General features: G+C 37.8%; 1 protein-coding gene across 2 annotated transcripts in view; it reads left to right on the top strand.

Annotated features, from left to right (window-relative positions):
- Positions 1-19859, top strand: part of LOC110106819 (serine/threonine-protein phosphatase BSL3) — a 49326-nt gene extending 29467 nt beyond the window's left edge. Inside the window, exons 11-22 of one of the 2 annotated variants that reach the window (XR_002304298.2) lie at positions 3627-3897; positions 7205-7448; positions 7546-7716; positions 7958-8196; positions 9513-9597; positions 9683-9781; positions 9880-10079; positions 10162-10237; positions 18576-18711; positions 18949-19088; positions 19173-19387; positions 19479-19859. Coding sequence is in view for 1 of the 2 variants with exons in the window: in XM_020836854.2 (XP_020692513.1) it covers positions 3627-3897; positions 7205-7448; positions 7546-7716; positions 7958-8196; positions 9513-9597; positions 9683-9781; positions 9880-10079; positions 10162-10237; positions 18576-18711; positions 18949-19088; positions 19173-19256 (1745 nt within the window). In the remaining variant the exon portion in view is untranslated. Of the gene's footprint in view, positions 1-3626; positions 3898-7204; positions 7449-7545; positions 7717-7957; positions 8197-9512; positions 9598-9682; positions 9782-9879; positions 10080-10161; positions 10238-18575; positions 18712-18948; positions 19089-19172 lie in introns of both variants that reach the window. The other variant, XM_020836854.2, reaches the window with a different exon arrangement.
- The last annotated feature ends 1632 nt before the right edge of the window (positions 19860-21491 follow it).

Here is a 21491-nt window from a genome sequence, read left to right as displayed (position 1 = left end):
CGGGGCCCTCTGAACCGAGTGGTTTTGCCACCAAATGGCACCACAGATAGCGGTTATGGCCAACGCCAATACGCTCCTTATTGGCATCAAATCCCTGAGATATGAATCAATAGGATATGATTGATAAGGCACAAAGCCCTCTGTCAGCTAAGGTGGATTCAAATTTGTCCCCTTAGACAAACATCCAACCCAGGTCTACAAGGTCTCCTTGGACGAAGCAACCCATGGCTGCCGACAAGGATCCTTCTGTCAGGTTGGGTCGACTACCTCCTCTGACTAAGTAGACCAGGGACCACGATGGCCCGGGACGACGGAACCATGGGATCTTGATCGGGTCCATCATCCATTCCCCCACCATCCGCTTTAAGTGCTAGATGGTGCAATTTCTATTTTAAATATCAAACCTTTCAAATTTCCAAACTTTCAACCCAAATTCTCAAATCCAAACCCAATTTTCAAATCCAAATTCTACCAATATCCAATCCAGTTCTCCAAATTCCAAACCTATTGCTGCTACTATATGCCAGATAACACGTATCTCTACGTATCTGATCGATGACTAGCCTTAATCGAAAGTTCTCTCTCGTAATCGGGAGGGGTAATTAACTATAGGGGCTTGCGCCTATAGGAAACCAGAACTCAGATCATAAAGTCCTCGCAAAATGAGGGCGAAATCTCTGGGTAGTGTCTTATCTACAAACCCATCTGCCTTCCAAAATTTACCTCGGAACTTAGTTCGTTAAAACTCCCGCGCCGGATAAGAAAAGAGCTAGCGGAGGCCGGGGTGTGAATTTTCGGAGCCCACACTGGTATTGAAGATAAGCCTAGATATAAAGCTAAACTTGTAGATAAGGCTAGATGTAAGGCTAGAGTTGTAGCAAGGATGAATTTGATATGAAGGTATCTACAAAAGATAATGCATCTGATGTGTTGACCAAAGCTCTTCCAAATCATAAGTTTCAACATTGCTTAAACTTGTTAAGGATGGTAAGGGAGAAATCCTAGCATTGGATGTTTATCACATTTCAAATCAAGAGCTAAGGTAGAGATTGTTAGATATTGGTTCTTATTTAATAAGTTATTTTTTGTTTTTAGTTTTATTCTTTATTTTAGGCTATTTTATCTTTTTTCCCCTTTGGGTTATTTTGATTTAAAAGGGGTGCCTTTTATTATTTCAAGGTGCAAATGAATAAATCATTTTAGTTTTTCCTTTTTAAAAGTGAGCTCTCTCCCTCTCTCCCTCTCTTCCTCTCTTACTTTTCTCTCTCTCTCTCTCGGGTGGAAGCCATAAAGAGTTTTTGTCTCTCTCAGTCCAGATAGCAAGTAGGATCCGGCAGGTGGAAACATCATCAAGAAGTTGACCGACAGGTTTAGGGAGGGGAGGAGATCTCTAGTGGAGGTGCAGCTATAGGTGACTGGTGGTGCAAGGACAACATGTGTGAAGGAAGGAGCAAGGGAAACAAGATGCTATTGTAGAAATAAGGTGTAGGACTTCAAGAATCCCTTCCTCCTAGGTTTGTTTTTCAACACTTCTCATAACAACTGGAGTAAAAAAATGCTTGCACCACCCTGACGAGCATCTTTATAACAAATATTTAAATGAATTTGAATGATATGCAAGTGATGAACCCAATCACTTTTGATGAGCTGATAGAGTTGACAAGATTTAGAATAATAAAGTGCAATCATAAGAAAACTTCTATGATATGCATGTTCATTACACATTCAATCAGAGGGGTTATCATTTATATTCAAAATCTTCAAATTGCAAAGTCAGGTGTTTCAAACACACACCTCGATGATGCCCGCGTTGAATAAGAATCTCAACTAGGGTGGATATTATTATCCAAATTTTTCTAAACTCCAAAATAAATCATTATGTGGTTGAAAACTATATAAAAATATAAAAAATATCAAATAAATGTAAAATATAATAAAAATATTCAAGTGAAATATACTTTCTCAATGCTTAAAGAAACAACCCATCCACTCTCCATAATAATTTTATAATAATGATAGATTTAAGATTAACCTCAATTTATAAAAGGACAAGATCCTATCAAGTTTATTGCTATTGTTACTCTTAAAAGATCTCATGCAAGTAAAAATATGGCACATGTCCTTTAAACTGGTGATTTTTCCATCAAATGGATTCACTAAATAATGATTTTGACTAGGACCCTCTGACTAGGTAGTTTCACTATAAAATGAAACAATTATGTTATGGTTATGACCACTGTCTAGATGTTTTCCAATGGCTTCAACTTCCTTGAGTTGTAAATCATATGATGAACTTGATAGGGTGGAAAGCTTGCTATTACCTAAGGTTGACTTGAACTAACTCTTTAGATAAACATTTGCCCTTGCATATAATGATTCCTTGGATGATGCAACCCATAATCTCGTAATTTTTTTTTTGTTAAGGTTGGGTCGACTACTTCTACTGACTAAGTAGATCATAACAACCCAGGATGATGGAATTATTAGATGTTGATCAAGTTTGTCATCATCTTTCCCCCATCCACTATGCGTTCAAGGTTGTAAATTTTATTACTCATAAAATCAAATTGTTGTGACTAAATGCTAAGCATTTAGTGTTTATGGATTATCCTTAGTTGAAACTTCTCTCTCATCACTAGAGAGATAATGATCATAGAGGCTTGAGTCTATGTGAAACCTAGAATCAAATTATAAAACATTGCAAAATAAGTGTGAAATCTCTAAATAGTGTCTTATCCGCATAACATATAGTGCCTTTTAAAAATTTAACTAAGACAGAATCTCTCAAAAGAAATGGGCGCTAATTTTTGGAGTCCACCTGTACATAGCATGTTGTGTATAATTTTTACTATTATTTCTTATTATTATGCCCATATCTCATAAACTAGAGGTAACAACCCACGTCATGGTTAACAAGCTCCTTTGCAAACCACATCCAAAACTAACTAGAATCACGGTTACACCTTGTACAATCAGTTCTCCATGCATGAAGAAATTTAAAAAATTCATACTCAGCAAGACAAGTTAAAGAACCAACAATAAAATATCGTTTTATGAATAAAACAATTGATTTTATACAACATATTTGTGCAGATTCAACCGGATGACAGGATTATGCAGATTCAACCGGATGACAGGATTATAAAATACCGAATAATAATAGAATTCTACTCCAGAAGTTAAAAAAAAAAATACTCCAGAAGTTAAATAAAATTAAGCAATTTTCAAGTCATCGAGAATTAAAGCAGACAATGAACAGAACAATCATTAATTTCCAATGTTTCAGATAGAGAGTTTACAGACTGACTAAATGAAAAAGAAAAACAATCAAATCAGAGGCAAACATTTATACGCAACTAAAACAAGTGCAGTGGACTTTGAACGGCCAGTATTTCACAAGAAATAATAAGCACGGATGCTGACATATGTTATTTTTCTGTGACAACAACTTCTAGACTTGTTCAATGTATGCTTTGTTTACGTATTTATTTTTTTAATTTAACATTATCATCATTTTTTTTTGTTATTAAGTTTAGTGATCTTCTGGATTTTATTTGAACTGCTCCATTTTGTCCATAGTGACTACTTTATTTTCATTACTTTATCTGCATTTTTGTTTTAATCAGGTGTGCTGCTAGATGATCTACTAGCTGCTGAAGATCTAGCTGCTGCTGAGACAACAACTGCTGCTTCTCATGCTGCTGCAGTTGCCGCTGCCAACATACAACCCGGGAGATCACCTGGAGGATATACATACTCAGATGAAAGGGAAAGGCAGGTGATCCCTGAGTCAGTTCCTGATGGTTCAGTAGTCCTTGGTACTCCTGTTGCTCCTCCTGTCAATGGGGACATGTATACGGATATCAGCACTGAAAATGCCATGCTTCAAGGAACAAGGTATATGATAGGAAACACTTGTAGATCTCATGTATTTCCTTTCAATCTTCTAAAAACAGCTAGAATTCTCCACAAAAATCCACACAAAACTACATTTGTATTATTTGATGAAAGGGAAACAGAAAATGCCAAGATACAATTTATCCTCTATTCGAGAGGAGGATCTTTCTCTCCTAAATCTCTAGACACCGTTGGAGCCCAAAGAAACTAAGAGATCTCAAATTTCAACCAAATTCAAGATGCCCTAACCCTAGGAAAACCGACTATTTAATGCATACAATTCAAAAGAAAATATCTAAACAGTCCCTACATTCAAATTTCCCTCCCAAATTCCTCAAAAATCCTTCCAAAACAACTCCCTAACCCTTGCGTCTTTCGTTCGGCACGTATAGGAGGCGGACATTTCCGCCTTTGTTTGAGTAAGCCAGTCCCTTCAGATCGGCTAGACCGGTCCAATGGACCAGTCTAACAATACTCCCATCGCAATGACCCATCTTGTACGCAAGGTGGAAAGACGACACCACCCTCCATTCCTTCTTTATCACAAACAACAAGAACTTGAAGAGTTTAGTCCTTACACCTATGCCCTGGCATATACATCTCATCACATCTGAAACACCCTTCGCCCTTTTCTCTTGTAATTCCGTTTATGTGAGCTTCTTGAAGTTGCCCCAAGGTCTTACTCCTACTATCTTCTCGTTTGAAGTCTCTCGAAAAGTACTTGGTGTCGACTCCTTGGGTTTCAGAAAGGTGGTGGTCCTGTTCAGACCTCCTGAGCTCCTTCCTCCCATATCTCTATCCAGGTGCTTTTGATCCTCCACCAATTGAGCTAGCTCCATAGCCTCTCCCAAGTCATAAGGTCTCTTTACTCTAACCGTTGCCCGGATTTTTGTTGTCAGTCCTTTCATGAAATTTTCCTCTATCACTGTCTCAGGAAGGAGGTCCAATCAGCTAGCAAGGTACTCGAATATCTCCCTGTACTACATCACTGAACCATCCTATGTTAAGGCGAACAACTGCTCGTAGAAGTCTCCTCCCCTGCTAGTTTGGAAACGTTCCATCAAATGGAAGCATGTCCCTCCATTTTTACCAAAACAAAGCCTTCCCTTCCAAACATAGACCCGCTGCCATCAGTCTCTTCTCCTCCGTTAACCCATTGACAGTGAAATATCTTTCTACCTTGTATATCCACCCGTATGTGTCCTTGCCCTCAAAGATTGGCATCTTCAACTTTCTCACCTTCGTGTCACCCCGTTTTCTATGAATCCTCCATAGCCTCTTATTCCTCGAAGAGGAGGTCCCCCCAATCGTAACGCTCTTCCCTTCGTCGCTCATACCCAAATATTTCCTCAAAATCTCCTCTTCTTATTTCAAAATTAGCACCCCGACGATCGAAATCATCCGCCTTCCTTACAAATTCAACATCCCTTCTTGCATAGCCAATGCTCGTCTCCTCCCAGAAAGTTTTTCTAGGGGAGGTATTCCGTCTACGCCCTCCAGGATATTCATTTTGGGGTTTTCCCTTCCCCTAAACATGTTAGGGTTCTAGGGGTGTAAGCGAGCCGAGCCGGCTCGTGAGCCGAGCTTATCGAGCTTCGAGCACGAGCTTGAGCTCGTTTATTAAACGAGCTCGAGTTCGAGCTGGTTCAGGCTTGGCTCATGAGCTCGCGAGTTGGCTCAAAATTATTTAAATAATTAAATTAATTAGCGAACATATTTTTATTTTAAAAAAATAAATATGCTAGAGGAGTTTCGGCCTATAGTTTTTAAAAAAGGATGCCTATTCAATAAAAATATACCTATTTCGGCCTATATGACATGACTTCCTATATAATAGGACAACCTATATCTCATCTTCATTAATATATGAGAGAAGTTTTAAAAAAGTATGAGTAAAAACTATTAGTTGCTTTCCCAAAAAGAGTTGTTGCAGGTTCATGCTAAAAAAATCATAGTGTTTCTACTTTTTGAAATACAAAAGGACAAGGCGGCAAAATGAAACATTAGGTGGGAAAAATGAGAAAAATGGGAAATCTAATCATAATCAAGTAGCTTGCGAGCCGGCTCGAGCTCGTTAATAGTGTGACGAGCTCGAGTTTGAGTTCGTCTTTTGAGCTCGACTCGAGCTCGAGCTCGAGCTTCCTTTCCGACTAACGAGCCGAGCTCGAGCTCGAGCTTCCTTTCCGACTAACGAGCCGAGCTCGATAGTGCCAAAACTCGACTCGTTTACACCCCTATAGGGTTCCCACCTCTTTCATGGCTACAAGTAGTTTCCTTTGCTTCCGATGTCGCCGGGTTGGGTTTGGCTTCAAGCAATTTTTTCAACATGTATTCCACTACGACAAACTTTCCCTCCATGCTTTCATTGACGAATGCGATTTGATTTTGAAAATCAGCAATCTGCCCCTCAAAATCTGCTTTGAGTTGCCCAAGTTTTCCCTCCAAAACTTTCACTTTCCTTCCGGCCCTTGGTTCCCCTTAGATCGATGTGCTCTGATACCAATTTGATAAGAAACACTTGTTGATCTCAAATATTTCCTATCAATCTTCAGAAAACAGCGAGAATTCTCCACAAAAATTAATACAAAACCACAAAACAGTAGATAATTTGTATTATTTGATGAAAGGGACACAAAAAATACCAAGATACAATTGATTCTCTACTCGAGAGGTGGATCTTTCTCTCCCAAATCTCTAGATGCCGCTAGAGCCCAAAGAAACTAAGAGGTCTCGAATTTCAGCCAAATTCAAGATGCCCTAACCCTAGGAAAACCAACGATTGAATGCATACAATTCAAAAGGAAATCTCTAAACAGTCTCTACATTCAAATTTCCCTCCCAAATCCCTCAAAAATCCTTCCAAAACAGCTCCCTAACCCTTACGGCTTGCGTTCGGCGACCCGTCTAACAATATACTAATGAGGATACGCCTGAATCAAGGCTTTGATGCATAATTTGTGCCAACTACCTTGACTTATTTGGACTGTGTTCGTAGGTACTATTTCATACCTGATAATTTATCATCATTATTATTATTAGGCTATCCCAAAATTTAAGAAATGGACCAGATCATATCCTCAGAAACCCAAGTTTATATGCTTGAATTACCCATTATAGCCTTTCTTGATGAAAACCAATCGTGAAACTTGGTGCGGGGTTATGTCCACCTGAATAGCACTAAGAGAAACAAGGAACTTGTTGTTATCTTTTGAGCTTAGATTCTAGTTGACTTTTTCTATGCGATGCTTTATACAAATTATATGGATATTGGAACAATTGACAAAAGTATTGGTTTGGGTGTATGCAGGAGATTGAGCAAAGGTGTAGAGTATTTGGTTGAAAACTCAGCGGCAGAGGCTGAGGCAATAAGTGCTGCTTTGGCTGCTGCCAAGGCTCGTCAAATAAATGGTGAAGTTGAGCAGTTGGCTGAACATGATGGCGGTCCAGAGGCTACTCCCAGTGGGAAACAAATGCCAGATTCGGTAAAAACATCAGATTCTTCTATGCCAACTAATACCCCAACACTTGGGGTTCGGCTACATCACCGTGCGGTTGGTATTTTTATTATTAAGCCTGGCCAAGTATAATTTTCTGATTTTATGGAAGATTGTTTAAAACAAAAAATTTTAATTTCTTAAACGTGCACAGGTTGTTGTAGCTGCAGAAACAGGGGGAGCTTTGGGGGGTATGGTCAGACAACTTTCCATTGACCAGTTTGAGAATGAGGGAAGAAGAGTGAGCTATGGAACTCCGGAGAATGCTACTGCAGCTAGGAAGTTACTGGATCGTCAAATGTCAATTAATAGTGTACCCAAAAAGGTCATCATATAATACCAATCAAGAAATCAGTATTTTGAGATTATGCACATATCATGAATTTGTTTATTTTCTATGGAAAGATGCTTTGAATTCGGTATATTACTAAAAAGCAAAGAGCAGTGGAGTTTATTGATTTTTTTTCTTCAGAGAATCAGAACTAAATATCAAGACTTACAGTCATACCAGCATTCTTTCATGCATTGTTTTTGTACCTTCATGCATCTGGTTTAACTTGATGCAGGTCATTGCACATCTTCTGAAGCCCCGTGGTTGGAAGCCTCCTGTACGTAGGCCATTTTTCTTGGACTGGAATGAAATTGCAGATCTCTGCGACAGTGCTGAACGAATATTTTCCAGTGAACCAAGTGTCTTGCAAATTAAAGCTCCTGTTAAGATCTTTGGCGATTTACATGGCCAATTTGGTGATCTCATGCGCTTATTTGATGAGTATGGCGCTCCTTCAACAGCTGGAGATATAGCGTAAGATAATAACCTTTTGCCTTTTACTGGACATACTAAATTGGTTTTTATATGGTCTTTTACCAATGAAATGATACCATGATGTCCCCTAAAATGATTCTGATATATAGTACAATTCTAATTTATTACAGTCAAGGTCTGTAATGATAAGTTATTCGCCTATATGTGATGCTTTTTAGAAAGTCTTGGCATGCTATATGCCTCTTTTAAAGGTATTTATAGTAAAAGCATGCTGTGTAATTTGTGTTTTACTTGTTTCCATCCTGGTATTGTCAATTTATTTAGCGGATCTATGCTCTAATTTATGTTATGAACCATGCATACAGACAATTTTAATTTCTTCATTTAGTTCTTGTATTTTTTTGCTGCAGAGCTTTAGCATGTCACATAGCTTAATTGGCATGGCATGATCGATAAAAAATAACTGACATGAAACTCTATATATGTATATTGGTCTTGTAGGCCCCATAAAATTTGGTAATTTTTGTATTTTCAACCTAAAGTCATTTTCTATTAATAGCAAAGGCACATGTACCCCAAGCGCATGTTAGAATGATCGATTATATTTATGAATGAAATTTAACCTAATAAGCTGAAAACAAAGTAAAACTTTTAATTTTAATATTAATAGATAGTTCAAGAAAGTCATCAATGATCATATAACTTGATATAAAATTGCCTTTTTTGCATATAGGAGGTAAGGGAGGTTAAGAATTAATTATCAAAGAGTAGATTAAATATATTTTGGAAAGTAATGACAATATAAGCATATCAGACTCAACTTTCTGTCCTTCATGCTCATGGCTATGCTCTTTTGGACGAGTCAAATGCACATCTTACCTCCTCCACTGATTGCATGAAACAGCCCTTAGCAAATGGAAAGAAGAAAAGAGCAATGTCCACTACACAAAATCAACGAGCTTCAAGAAATCATCGAAGTTTACCTTCTTTTGATTCTTTCATGTCTTGGCTTCATAGGCAAATCGTTGGCGGTGGAGATAGGAAGGACGATGGGAGAAAGGAACAAAAAATCAGTGTTGCAGTGCTTTTTATCTTGTTGAGGGAAATGAAGCGATCAAGCATATTTTCTAGCATTAGTGGTTATTTTTGTAAGAAAAAACAGGATCTAAAAACAGAACCAAGCACGCCAGACATTTTTTTTTTAATTGCTAAAGTTTTTTTTTTAAACAGAAATCTCCTGAATTTTCTTACTTTGTGTTGGGCTTACCTTGCATGTTTTTTTCCCTATTATTCATAATTTATTTATTTTGGAGGGAAAATTTCATAATTTTCTCTTTCTGTCTTGTGATTTACAGTTATATTGATTATCTCTTCTTAGGAGATTATGTTGATCGAGGTCAGCATAGTTTGGAAACTATTAGTCTTCTTCTTGCCTTAAAGGTATAGTTCATCTGAAGAACAATCTTTTTTAACATTCTCAACCTTAACTTTTGGGACATCTTATATGATAAGTTTTATGCTGCAGGTTGAGCATCCTCATAATGTACATTTAATTCGAGGGAACCATGAGGCAGCTGATATTAATGCATTGTTTGGTTTTCGAATAGAATGCATTGAGCGAATGGTAGTAAGATTACCGCGGTTACATTTCTCTTCAATGTTGTTATGATGCTGCAATTTTTTCTAAAACACACATTGTGGTTTGCTTGCATTTGGTAATAGGGAGAACGTGATGGAATTTGGGCGTGGCAACGTATAAATAGATTATTCAATTGGCTTCCTTTGGCTGCATTAATTGAGAAAAAAATTATCTGCATGCATGGTGGCATTGGGCGGTCCATAAATCATATAGGACAGATTGAGAACCTACAACGTCCAATTACAATGGAAGCAGGATCTGTAGTTCTTATGGATCTTTTATGGTATGTCCTTACCCTATTAAATTGTCATTTGTCTTATATCCACGCACAACTTGGTATGCTTATTACTATCTTTTTTATGTAGGTCTGATCCAACAGAGAATGATAGCGTTGAAGGCTTAAGACCAAATGCTAGAGGCCCCGGTCTTGTAACTTTTGGGGTGAGCTTTCCATCTATTCAATAGCCTTCCTTAATCTTATATTATTCTCATAGCATTCTGATGGACTAGCAGCTGAGTTGGTGGGGCTCAAAAGTAGATTAGTTCCACCTTTAATTATTTATCATAGAAAACTAAAATCAGGAGGGTCTGGGCTCCAAAAATTCGGCCCCAGCCTCCACCTGCTTGCTTTTCTTTTGGGGGAGTTTTAACGGAATTAAGTTACAGGGTAAATTTTTGAAGGCAGATGGGCTTGCAGATAAGATACTACCTAGAGATTTCGCCCTCATTTTGCGAGGACTTTATGATCTGAGTTCTAATTTCCTATAGGCGCAAGCCTCTATAGTTAATTATCCCTCCCGATAACGAGAGAGAACTTTCGATTAAGGCTAGTCGTCAATCAGATACATAAAAGATACGTGTAATCTGGCATATAGTAGCAACATGGGTTTGGAAATTTGAAAATTTTGATATTTAAATTTGAAATTTTACCATCTTTCACTTAAAGTGGATGGTAGGGGAATGGATGATGGACCCGATCAAGATCCCAGGATTCATTTATCCCGGACCATCGTTGTCGCTGGTCTACTTAGTCAGCGGAGGTAGTCGACCCAATATGACAGAATGATCCTTATCGGCAGCCATTAGTTGCTTTGTCCAAGGGTATCTTGTAGACCTAGGATGAATGTTGTCTAAGGGGACAAATTTGAATCCACCTTAGCTAATAGAGGGCTTTGTGTTCTATCAATTATATCTTATTGATTCATATATAAAGGATTTGATGCCACTAAGGAATATATTGGTTCTAGTCATAACCGTTATCTCGTGATGCCATTTGGCGGCAAAACCACTCTGTTCAGAGGGCCTCGGGTTATAACCGTTTATCCTGCGGTGCCATTTGGTGGCAAAACTGCCGGTTAGAGGACACGTACCACGTCCTTACTGATAGAAGATTATTTGAGAATGGATCTTAGTGATATTTTTGACTAGACATTAGCTCTATGTGAGTTGAAATAAATTTCAATTTGTACCTCGACAGACTATTGCGGAGTGTGGATGAATTTTGCTTTAAGTTATTTGATGGATTATTTCAATTTAAAATATTTTGGATTTTAAGATTTTAGAATTTGAATTTTGTGGTAATATGGAAGTATTTGAAATTGTTTGTGAACCCCTCCGGTTGAGATGAACATTCAACACGGTCATCATCGGGGGTGTTTTAGGTCATTCCCATTTGTGCATTGAACTTTGTCGACTCTGTCTACTAGTCGACAGAGGATTGGACTCATAGGCTTTATACCTTTGTTGATGAATTTTTCTTGGTTGAAGGCCTTATATGAACGTATAAAATAGATATTCTGGTCGACATCCTGATTATATATCTATTTGATAATTCGAGCCGTGTCGACTCCTATCTATCTATAGAGAAGGATCGAGCTCGAACTACGTTCATTTATTCACCCGCGCAATATCCTTAGACGTCACATATATACCCATAACACGCTCGTCGGGGCCCATGCGTGTGTTTTGGGGCATTTCATAACTATTTTTTGAACCTTCTTGACTCCTATTTACCTGTTTATGAGGATCGAGTTCAAATTTATTGACCTGCACAACATCCTTAGACGTCACGTGTGTGAATACATCACGCTCGTCGGGGACCATGTGGGTTTTGTGATTGCACATGCCCTTTTGTGTACCTACGTGTATACAAATTATGGTGCATGTGCGGGGTCATTCTTGGAATACTTGTAAATACCTTATGTCCGCTTGCATGGATATTACGGATCTAGTGGCGTGGCGTCATATTGTGGTTATTTGTCCGTTTCGTACAGGTAGACTGTCGTGCACTACTTGTATGGTTTATGCAAGTAGATTGTAGTGCACCAACTAATCTCCTGTTTTTAGTCGTAGAGGCCTGCATTTGTTGTTTGTTATTCGTCTCTGCTTGCAAATGATCGACATATTTGATTGACATTTGTTGAATATGAGTGTGCTGTAACAAATCGCAAGTGCCTTGCATACATATACTGTAGGTATACTGCCTTTGGCTACAGAAGACATATTGTATGTACATCTGCATCTTGTGATGTTTATGACTAATCTTCTGTGGCGGCCCATAGTAGTTTGTATTTGATGCATATCATCTTTCCCGCTTGCATATCGTCCTTCTCTAGTTGCAAATGAAATGTTAAATATGAAATGAGTCTTCTTTAGCAACTCGTAGAGGTTTGCATTTGATTACGGTCTCCTGTATCTGTTCGGGGATTTCACTTTGTGTATGTGACAGGTCTCCCACGGTAATTCATAGGAGTTTGCATTTGCCACATTCTTTATGCATTTTGTTGTCGTCTCTGGTCCTTGCAATACATCTGCTATTACATGTGAGATGTATTGCGTGCATCTGTATTCCTAGGGAACCCATATGTATTGCAGATCTTCTAGTGCTACTTGTAGGCATTCACATAACATCATCACATTTATTACGCACTAGCCTCATATCGTAAGAGACTGGTGCATTTATTTCAAACTCATTGAATACATTGCTCGTCATGTCCATTGTGTATTAATTTCTTTTATCAATGTACTTTCTGAACATTGAACTATTGTCGATGACATATATGCCATTATATTTATTCATATTCATCTACCTTGCAAATTCCGTTGTTTGTGCATGCGTCATGTTGAACATTACAAATCCTTTCAGCCTCTTTGGGAACATATTGTAGTTTGCATGATTAACTTGCATCGTTGTTGTTGAATGCTGATTGAGTTATACTCATCAACAATTCCCTTGTACTTACTAAACTCATGGTACACGTATCTTCAGAACTTGTAAGAAATTGTAGTCTTTTAAAAGAGATTGCCACAGGTTAATTGATCTCTATTATTGTATACAATCATTTGCAAGTGTTGTCACGTTCACTGCACATCGATTCTACATTGTAGAAGACCGGTGTATTTACTTGTTTATTGATCGTATCTTTCCCCACAAATGAGCCGTCATGTTTTATGAAAATTTTGTATTCATGCTCACAATCATGTGTGGGTCGTTGCCCTTCTTTGCATATCAACAATCACATCCACTAATAGCTCGCCCTTTTTAATGCTTTCAAGCTTCTCTAACATAGGCTTGTGAGTTGATTGATATGAACACCACTAGTTTCATATTGTTTCTATGTGGATTAGAAGTTCTGCAACATTTTCTACAACCAAATTGCATATTCATATTGCTTGTTGCTTGTGAATGGGATATAAGAATTATCCTTGTCCACTATGCCTCTTCATTTGCTCACAAGTGATTTGTATTTGTAGTCCTTTGGCTCATCACAAGGCTTCACACATTCTTGTGTAATTTAGTTTGCGCATTTCATCGTCTTAGTTCTAGTTCATTGAATTCCAATAGCTTGCAAGCACAACTTCTTATTGTTCAATTTAGATTCAAGTTCAGGTTTGATCTCGAGTTCAAGTTCTAGTCCGAGTTTGAGTAAAAGTTCAAGTCTTTTGCAGTTCGGTTGGGTCCCTTGTCATCATTCACTTGAATTCAAACTTAAGCTCATTGTATTTTGCTTGAGTTTGAGTTCTCTGTTATATGCATTAGAGTGAAATTCACTGATGTACAAAAATTTGCAAGTTTGAGTCCCCTGTAGTTCGAATCAAGTCCTTGCTTGGGTCCAGATTGTTTAATTCATTTTCAATTAGTGTTCAAATCAAGTTCAAATTAGTTCCTTTAATTCCAAGTCATTATTGTTCCAATTAAGATCTTCTTGCTCAAATTTGAGTTCAAGCTTTAGTCCACAGTGCAAGTTCAAGTCCAAGTCCCTTGCGTCATTGAAAATTTCTGCAGACTCCTAGCGTTTCCCCCGCTTAAGGGAAACTATGAGAAACTGGGCCGTCCGACAATGCTACTAGAGTGTGTATGGGGTCTTCAAAAGTACTGGTATAAGAACACAAGTGGCTTTCCCCACCACGCTACAAGAGCGTGTATAGGGCTTACCCACCTCGCCATATGCGTTGCACCAGACTCCCTCCTACCGTGCTACGAGAGCGCGTATGGGTGGTTCTCAGGTCCGCCGCAAACAGCGAAAATGAGATTTTAGGCGATTACCCGCCTCGTCGTAGGCGTCGCATCAGGTCTCCTCCCACCGTGCTATGAGAGGGCGTATAGGGGGTTTGTCGGTTCGCCGCAAACGACGAAATAGGGAATCTGAGTTTTAGAAATTTACACCTTTAAGGTCAGTGGAGATTGCAAAATTTACATGAAGAAAATCCTCTCTTTTTTGTATATTTTTTTCCTCTCTTTTTTTATATTTCTTTTTTTTTTTTTTAATATATGTACAAATATGCTAAGATACAAACATATTTAGACTTGCATGTGGGACTAATAAAATCAACAATGCTGAGTAACTGTTGGGATGTAAAACAAAAATTTAAGTGACATAACTAATCAAAACATCAACAACACTAATTGCTCTGATTAATGTTAACAGCATGTATTATAGAGAAGGTAACTTGCAAAAGGAAGATTGGGATGCAATGAGCCTTTTAGTGGATTTGGTTGGTGCACTGGTTTTGCTTGTGAAATGGCTGCCTAAAGAGAAGTTGTGTGTGGCTTTTGGGCCTTGGAATGACTACTAGAGAATTTTGTTCAATGTGGGCTGATTTGAGGTTTCATGAGGGATTGACTAAAGGTGGACTGGCTTGCTGTTAGGAAATGTAGGTGGATTGAAGCTTCCTAACAGTATATGGGCTTAGTTCTGTGGGCTGTCACATGGGCTTTCTAGGTTATTTTGATGGATGCTGATTTGGAGAGTGTAGTGAGGCTATGTTATGATTGGATTTTAGAAGTAGGATGCTGCCAAGGGCAAATTGTTAGGTCCAGTCATCGGACCTAGAGATACGTTCGGACACCAATAAAATATTATTTTAAGTCAAGCGCGTCAAAAGCGCAGTCAAAGCGCAGTCAAAAAGCGTAGTCAAAAGCTCAGGTAAAGCACACCTAAAACACAGTCAAAGCGTAATTCATGTGGCAAGTTTTTATTGGATGTTCGGATCTATTTTTAGGTCCGGTGACCGGACCTAATAATTTGCTGCTGCCAAGAGCAGCTATCATGGGCTTAGATTTGTGGGTTTCAAGTGAACTTGTAATGGGCTGCAGGATTCAGGTGGGAAGTTGAGGGCATTGGGTTAGGTGAGATGCTGGAATGATTACAACTAAGTACAAAACTACTCAAAGGTTGCTTCTTTTTCTTGCTTTCACGTGGGTAGAGACAAAGATTTTTGTCTCTTTACCTTAAAGCAAGGAGGAAGCGGAGAGGAGTTGTGTGAGCCTTGCTGTTTAAGAAGTCAAGGGAATCAGAATGTTGATTGGAAGAGTGGGAAGGGAAGGATCACGTGTGGAGGAGTTACTGTAATGGCTTAGATGTTGGGATTAGCTTGAAGGCTTACTTGACGCGTGGAGATCAGCTGGGATGGGAGAAAAAGCCAACAACTGTTGCTATGTTTGCTCCACTAAGAGGTAGGAGCTGTTAGGGAGATCTGTTGTAGGAGGGAGCTTTCATGGGCAGGTGTTGGTTTAGGTGGAGCAGCAGTGCTTGTATGAAGGGGAAGAGCTGAGTTTGGTTGGAAAAGGCAGAAGTAGAGGGGCTGTGGCTATGTGAGAGCAGAGAGGGAGTTCTATATTGATTTTTTTTTTCTTTTTTTATTTCCCACTAGCCTGATGACAAGCAGCTGCAGCAGGGATAAAGCAAGATTTTGTGCTGCTGACAGTTAACAGGATAGGATTTGTGCAGGATTTAGGTTCAGTAAATGCAAGATTTGAGCTGTGGATTTGACTACAATAAATGCAAGATTTGAGCTGGATTTTGGGCAGTTTTCCATAAGAATTGTGCAAGGATTTTGAGCAGGATTTTAGTAAGGCAGAGATATAAAAATTTTTGTTTTGTTTCCTTTGGATATTACACAGAAGTAAACATAGGGAATTAGGAAAGTTATTTTAGGGAAAGAGGGTTGATTTGAATTTAGATTTGAGAGGAAATTAGAAAATATTCATTTAGGGAAAGAAGGCTGATTTGAAGTCAGATTTGGGAGGGAATTATGAAAGGTTTATTTAGGAAAAGAAGGCTGATTTGAATTCAAATTTGGGAGGAAATTAAGAAAGGTTTAGTTAGGGAAAGATGACTAATTTGAATTTAGGTTTGGGAGAGAATTAGGAAAGGCTTATTTAGAGAAAGATAGCTGATTTGAATTCAGATTTGGAAAGGAAGTAGGAAGATTTATATTAAGGTTAATTGGATTATTTGATGGGGATTATGTGATTTGTGTTTGTTGTAGTTTTCTTTGGAGTTACTCCTAGCGGTGCCTAGGGTTGGTAGAGAGCCAATCTCTCTCGAATAGTAGATTAACTTGTATCTTGTTTTGTTGTGCAAAAATAAAGATATTTCTCGTTGTTTTCTGTTTCGTTTTCTTTATGCTATTATTGTATTTGCTGTGTGGAGGTTAGATTCTTGTCAAATTGACATTATAGTACTTTTTTGGGACCTATGGAGGCTAATAAAGTGGATGCTTTGGAAGAAAAACTAGAAGAAGTGAGCCAATTCAAATCTGAAGTTGAAGAACAGTTTTCATTCATGGAAGGAAGAGTTTCTAACCTAGAGAACATGATCAAGAAAACATTGGAGTTTCACATCCAACCGACAACAGTGGAAGTTGGAGAGACCCCAATATCAGCACTATGGGGAATGAACGAGTGGTAGAAATATTGAGTGACAAGGAAAATAGGCTATCTCTTGAACCGATAACTAGGAGGGAAATAGGTGAAGAACATGACATGAGGAGAAATTGAGAGGAAGAAATGAGGACTGATTTTTAGAAAGAGAACATTTATGAAAGGAGGAGAGGTGAGAACAATGGAGAGATCATATCAATCGCCACATGGGAGGAGCCGGAGGTGGAAGAGGAAGTTGGGGCGGAGGGGATCTGATAGAGAATGTTGAAGATGCCTGTGTTTGAGGGGGAAGATGCTCATGGGTGGATGTATAGGGTGGATAGATACTTTGCGGTAAATGGCTGATGGAGGATGAGAGACTCACGAAGACAACTTTATGCTTTTGGAGGTGAAGGCCTTGTATTGGTATTAGTGGAGAGACATGAGAGATCCAATCAAATCATGGATGGAGTTCAAAGATAGTTTATTAGAACATTTTCGAACCAGTTGGAGAGGAGATTTTCTACAAGCAGTTTTTGCTATGGTTCAGGAAGGAACAATTATGGATTATCGGGACTTTTGAGCACCAGTCCAGCCAAGTGGGGAGGCTATCTGAGATAGTGTTGGAGGGGAATTTCATGAAGGGACTAAAGTCAGAGATTAGGGTTGTTGTCTGGTTATTGAGGCCACGAGGGTTGGGAGAGGCTATGGAGCTTGCCCAATTGGTGGAGGACACTCACTTGAGAGAAGCAACAAGGGCAACAATTTGAGAGCTTCATACTAGAAATACCCAAGGAGAAGCAGGTTAAGGGACTGTGCCCATTCATAGAGTACGCAAGGATAGGGGATTGGGCGGCATGGGGGAAATTTCAAGCAGTTGCTTGAGATAGAGGTTTAGGAGAAGCGGGTTAAGGGACAATGTTTTCATTGTGATGAGAAGTTTGCACCGAGCCACCATTGCAATCTTGTGATGAGGAGGAGACTATAAAGGAGGTGGTTGAGGAGGAGCATTTGCACCAAGATGTGGTTCAAGTTCATCATCATTCTCCTCATCATCCGGTTTAAACTAATGGCAATAAAATTTATCAATCCTAAAAACCAAAATTCACTACTACCATATGTTAACTATTTAACGCTCGTTGACCAGTCTTAATCGAAAGTTCTCTCTCATCACTAGGATGAGTAATTAATTATAGGGCTTATGTCTATGGGAAACCTGGAACCAAATCCTTACGCCCTTGCAAAATGAGGACAAAATCTTTATTTAGTATCTTATTTGTAATATAATTTGTCTTTTGAAAGTTTAACCTAGTACAAACTCTCTTAGAACAGCCGGATGCAAATTTTAATGGCCTACACATCCCATATTCTTCCAATATGCATGTGATTATTAAATTGGTGGTCTAGCTTCAAATAAACTTAAGCTTATCTATCATTTTTAAAATGGAAGTCCAGCTTCAAATGTGCTAATACTCGCTCAATATTAACATTTGATTGCAAATGTTATGCTGATTTCATTCAAATTACTGAACCAAGTCGATTTTTTTTTGTTATTGCATTGTGCTTTTCAATTTCGTCCACTCTGAATTATATTGGTACGCAACTCTTCTAAAAAGATTAGCCTTTTTTCTGCAGCCTGACCGTGTTATGGAGTTCTGCAATAACAATGATTTACAGCTCATAGTCCGCGCACACGAATGCGTAATGGATGGTTTTGAGCGTTTTGCTCAAGGACATTTGATAACTCTCTTCTCAGCAACCAACTATTGTGGTTAGAATTTTGATTTTTTTGCAGCATTTTTAACTGTATTCATATTATTGGAAAAAATTTTATTCCGGAAACCCTGATAAAAACTAAAACCCTTAAGTTTATACTGAAATGAGTGCAATATTAATTATTTTTGTATTACACTCATCTCAAAGTCAATAAAAAAATTTATAAGGCCTAATATTTTGAATTATGTTATTAGATCTCCCAGCTGATCTCTTGAATGTTGTACAAGTACAGGTACAGCAAACAATGCAGGGGCCATTTTAGTCTTAGGAAGAGATCTGGTAGTCGTTCCAAAACTTATTCATCCTCTGCCACCTGCAATAGCTTCACCAGAAACATCACCAGAGCGCCATATTGAGGATACGTGGATGCAGGTTTCCTTCATTCTCACAAGAAAAAAAAAAAATGCTATTGAGTTATTCGATCTTGTTACTCATGTTTGTATGTTTTTATCTCAGGAGCTTAATGCAAATAGACCGCCGACACCAACCAGGGGTCGTCCGCAAGTCGCAAATGATCGGGTTTCTCCCGCTTGGATCTGATAGCTCCATCCTTCTTTTCTCTCAGATGTTTGTGTAGATGATTGGCTTTTGATTGCCTGGTTATCTTCGATTTTCTTGAAGCTCAAGGGGATTTTTCTCCTCCTTCGCATCCTCCGGCTGCGGCGATCGAGGTTATTGGAGTCTAGAAAGATAGATCAGATTCTCCTCGATTAGTTTTTTGGAAACTGACCCACTGATGATATATTATCAAATGGTTGGCAGGCACAATTTCATTTGAGAGAGCATAAGTTGGGGGGAGAAGTTTCCAGGTTGCCTGTGTATATTCGCCTATTGGCAGAGATAGATATGTATGTGTATGTGTTACTGTTTTTCCTCTCCCCATCTTCATATATTTGATGAATTAGAGGCCTATTTTAATTAGGGTATTCTTTCTTTTTTTTTTTTTTTTGCCCATTTTCACATTTACATGTTATATTTTACAGCTGGTGCTGTCTCTTGTATCATAGACAATTGGTAATCTTGATGCACATTTCGTCCTGTATCTTTTGCTGTGCTGTTATGTACATTATATTTTGTTTTGTCAGTGTGTGACAGATTGTTTAGTGTTGAAGACATGGTTTGTTACTAGCACTGTTTAGTTTATTATCTCATTACTCAATATATTCATTACTGATCCAGTTCAGTTCTTCAGTGTGGGGTTCTTTTTTTTTTTTTTTTGTTCAGCTTATTGCTTTAATCAAGCTTTTTGACGTTAAGCCTGATGCTGTTTCAAAGAAAGTTTTATGATTCTTTTGGGACAGCTTTTTTACCTTTTTTAAAATAGTTTTTTTTAATATAAAAATTTTTTAAACAAAAAATTTTTGTATTAAAAAGTTATTTTATAAAATAGTAAAATAGCTGTTACAAACAAAACTTTATAAGTTAAAATTTATGAAAAATATCATTTGGTTTAATGCTCTTTGGTGACATTATTTTGATAGATGCAATGGAAATGCAGAAAGTGATGATCTAAAGCTTATGAACCAAAGATTGCAGTTTAATAATCAGTGAACGAAATTCGATTTTATGTTTATTTTTGAATTAAAATCGCAGTTGAAAGTATAGAATATAGATCTTACGGTATTGGAAATCAGGAGCTTTGCTGGATTCTTACGCTTTCATCGTCGTTGCTCTCAGCTCTTTTCTTAATGTAATGTGAAGTTCTGGAGCCTTAGAGCATCTTCAATCAAACGTCAAACGTGCGTATGGCGTCGTTCGGTTGCTCCAGCCGAATGTCAAATCTTTCGCTATTTATTTGCGGATGAACAGTGCGATGCCAATATTGACGTTGCACTGTTCACCTATGCTATTATTTTGCTCTCTATCGGAAAAACATACAAAAGGGAGAAGGATCATTACCTTCGCAGAAGCACTTAAAATGTAAGCACCACGACATTTTGGAGTTTTGCTATATTTTGCCGTGAAAAATGGAGTTCTCCCTTGGAGATGCCCTTAGTGAGTTCTGTTGAAAGCAAAATCCTTGACACGTGGTTTAGGGGTTCCAAGTGCTTTATTTTGAGTTTTGAACTAATTTCAGTTCATTTTATTATATATATAATATATATATAGTATCTACTCTGTCATTTCCCACCTTTGCTTTTTGTCATTGCGATCCCATTGCAAGTCACTATTACCTGTTATTGTTGGCCACCAATCATTATCATTATTAAATTTTCTATTACTCTCATTTTATTTTATTCAAAATAAATAAAAAATATGTTTACTTAAAATTTATTTTACACTCATCCAAATATTTTAAATAATTTATAGAATTTCATACTATTCACTTTTACTCTCTGTTCCTTTTTACGCAAAACATGTATTTGATGGGTGTTGCTTTCCATGTCATTATAGAAAATATTTGAGAGATTTTTCTCTATCTGCTTTTCAATAATTGTCACTAAGATTTCATTTGGGATGATTTTTTTATTGCTTCTTGAATCAGCTTTTTAGTACAAAATTTTTTAATTTTTGTATTACAAAGTTGCTTCACGAAACAATAAAACAACCGTCCCAAACGAAACCTTAAAAAGAAGATCGTAAGGTCTTTGAAAACTGCAAGCCATTAACAAGATATTATCGAGAGGTGATTGAAGCTTTATTTGAGACGACTTTTTTTTTAGTTTTTAAAATAATTTTTTAATATAAAAATTTTAATTTTTTTTTTAAATTATTTTAAAGAACAGTAAAAAAAATCATCTCAAATAAAGCTTGAATGAATGTCTACTGCTCATG

Source organism: Dendrobium catenatum, unplaced genomic scaffold (assembly GCF_001605985.2).
Source record: "Dendrobium catenatum unplaced genomic scaffold, ASM160598v2 fragScaff_scaffold_273, whole genome shotgun sequence".
NCBI lineage: Eukaryota > Viridiplantae > Streptophyta > Magnoliopsida > Asparagales > Orchidaceae > Dendrobium > Dendrobium catenatum.
The sequence above is the reverse complement of the archived record's forward strand: the minus strand, read 5'-3'. Positions and strand labels throughout refer to the sequence as shown.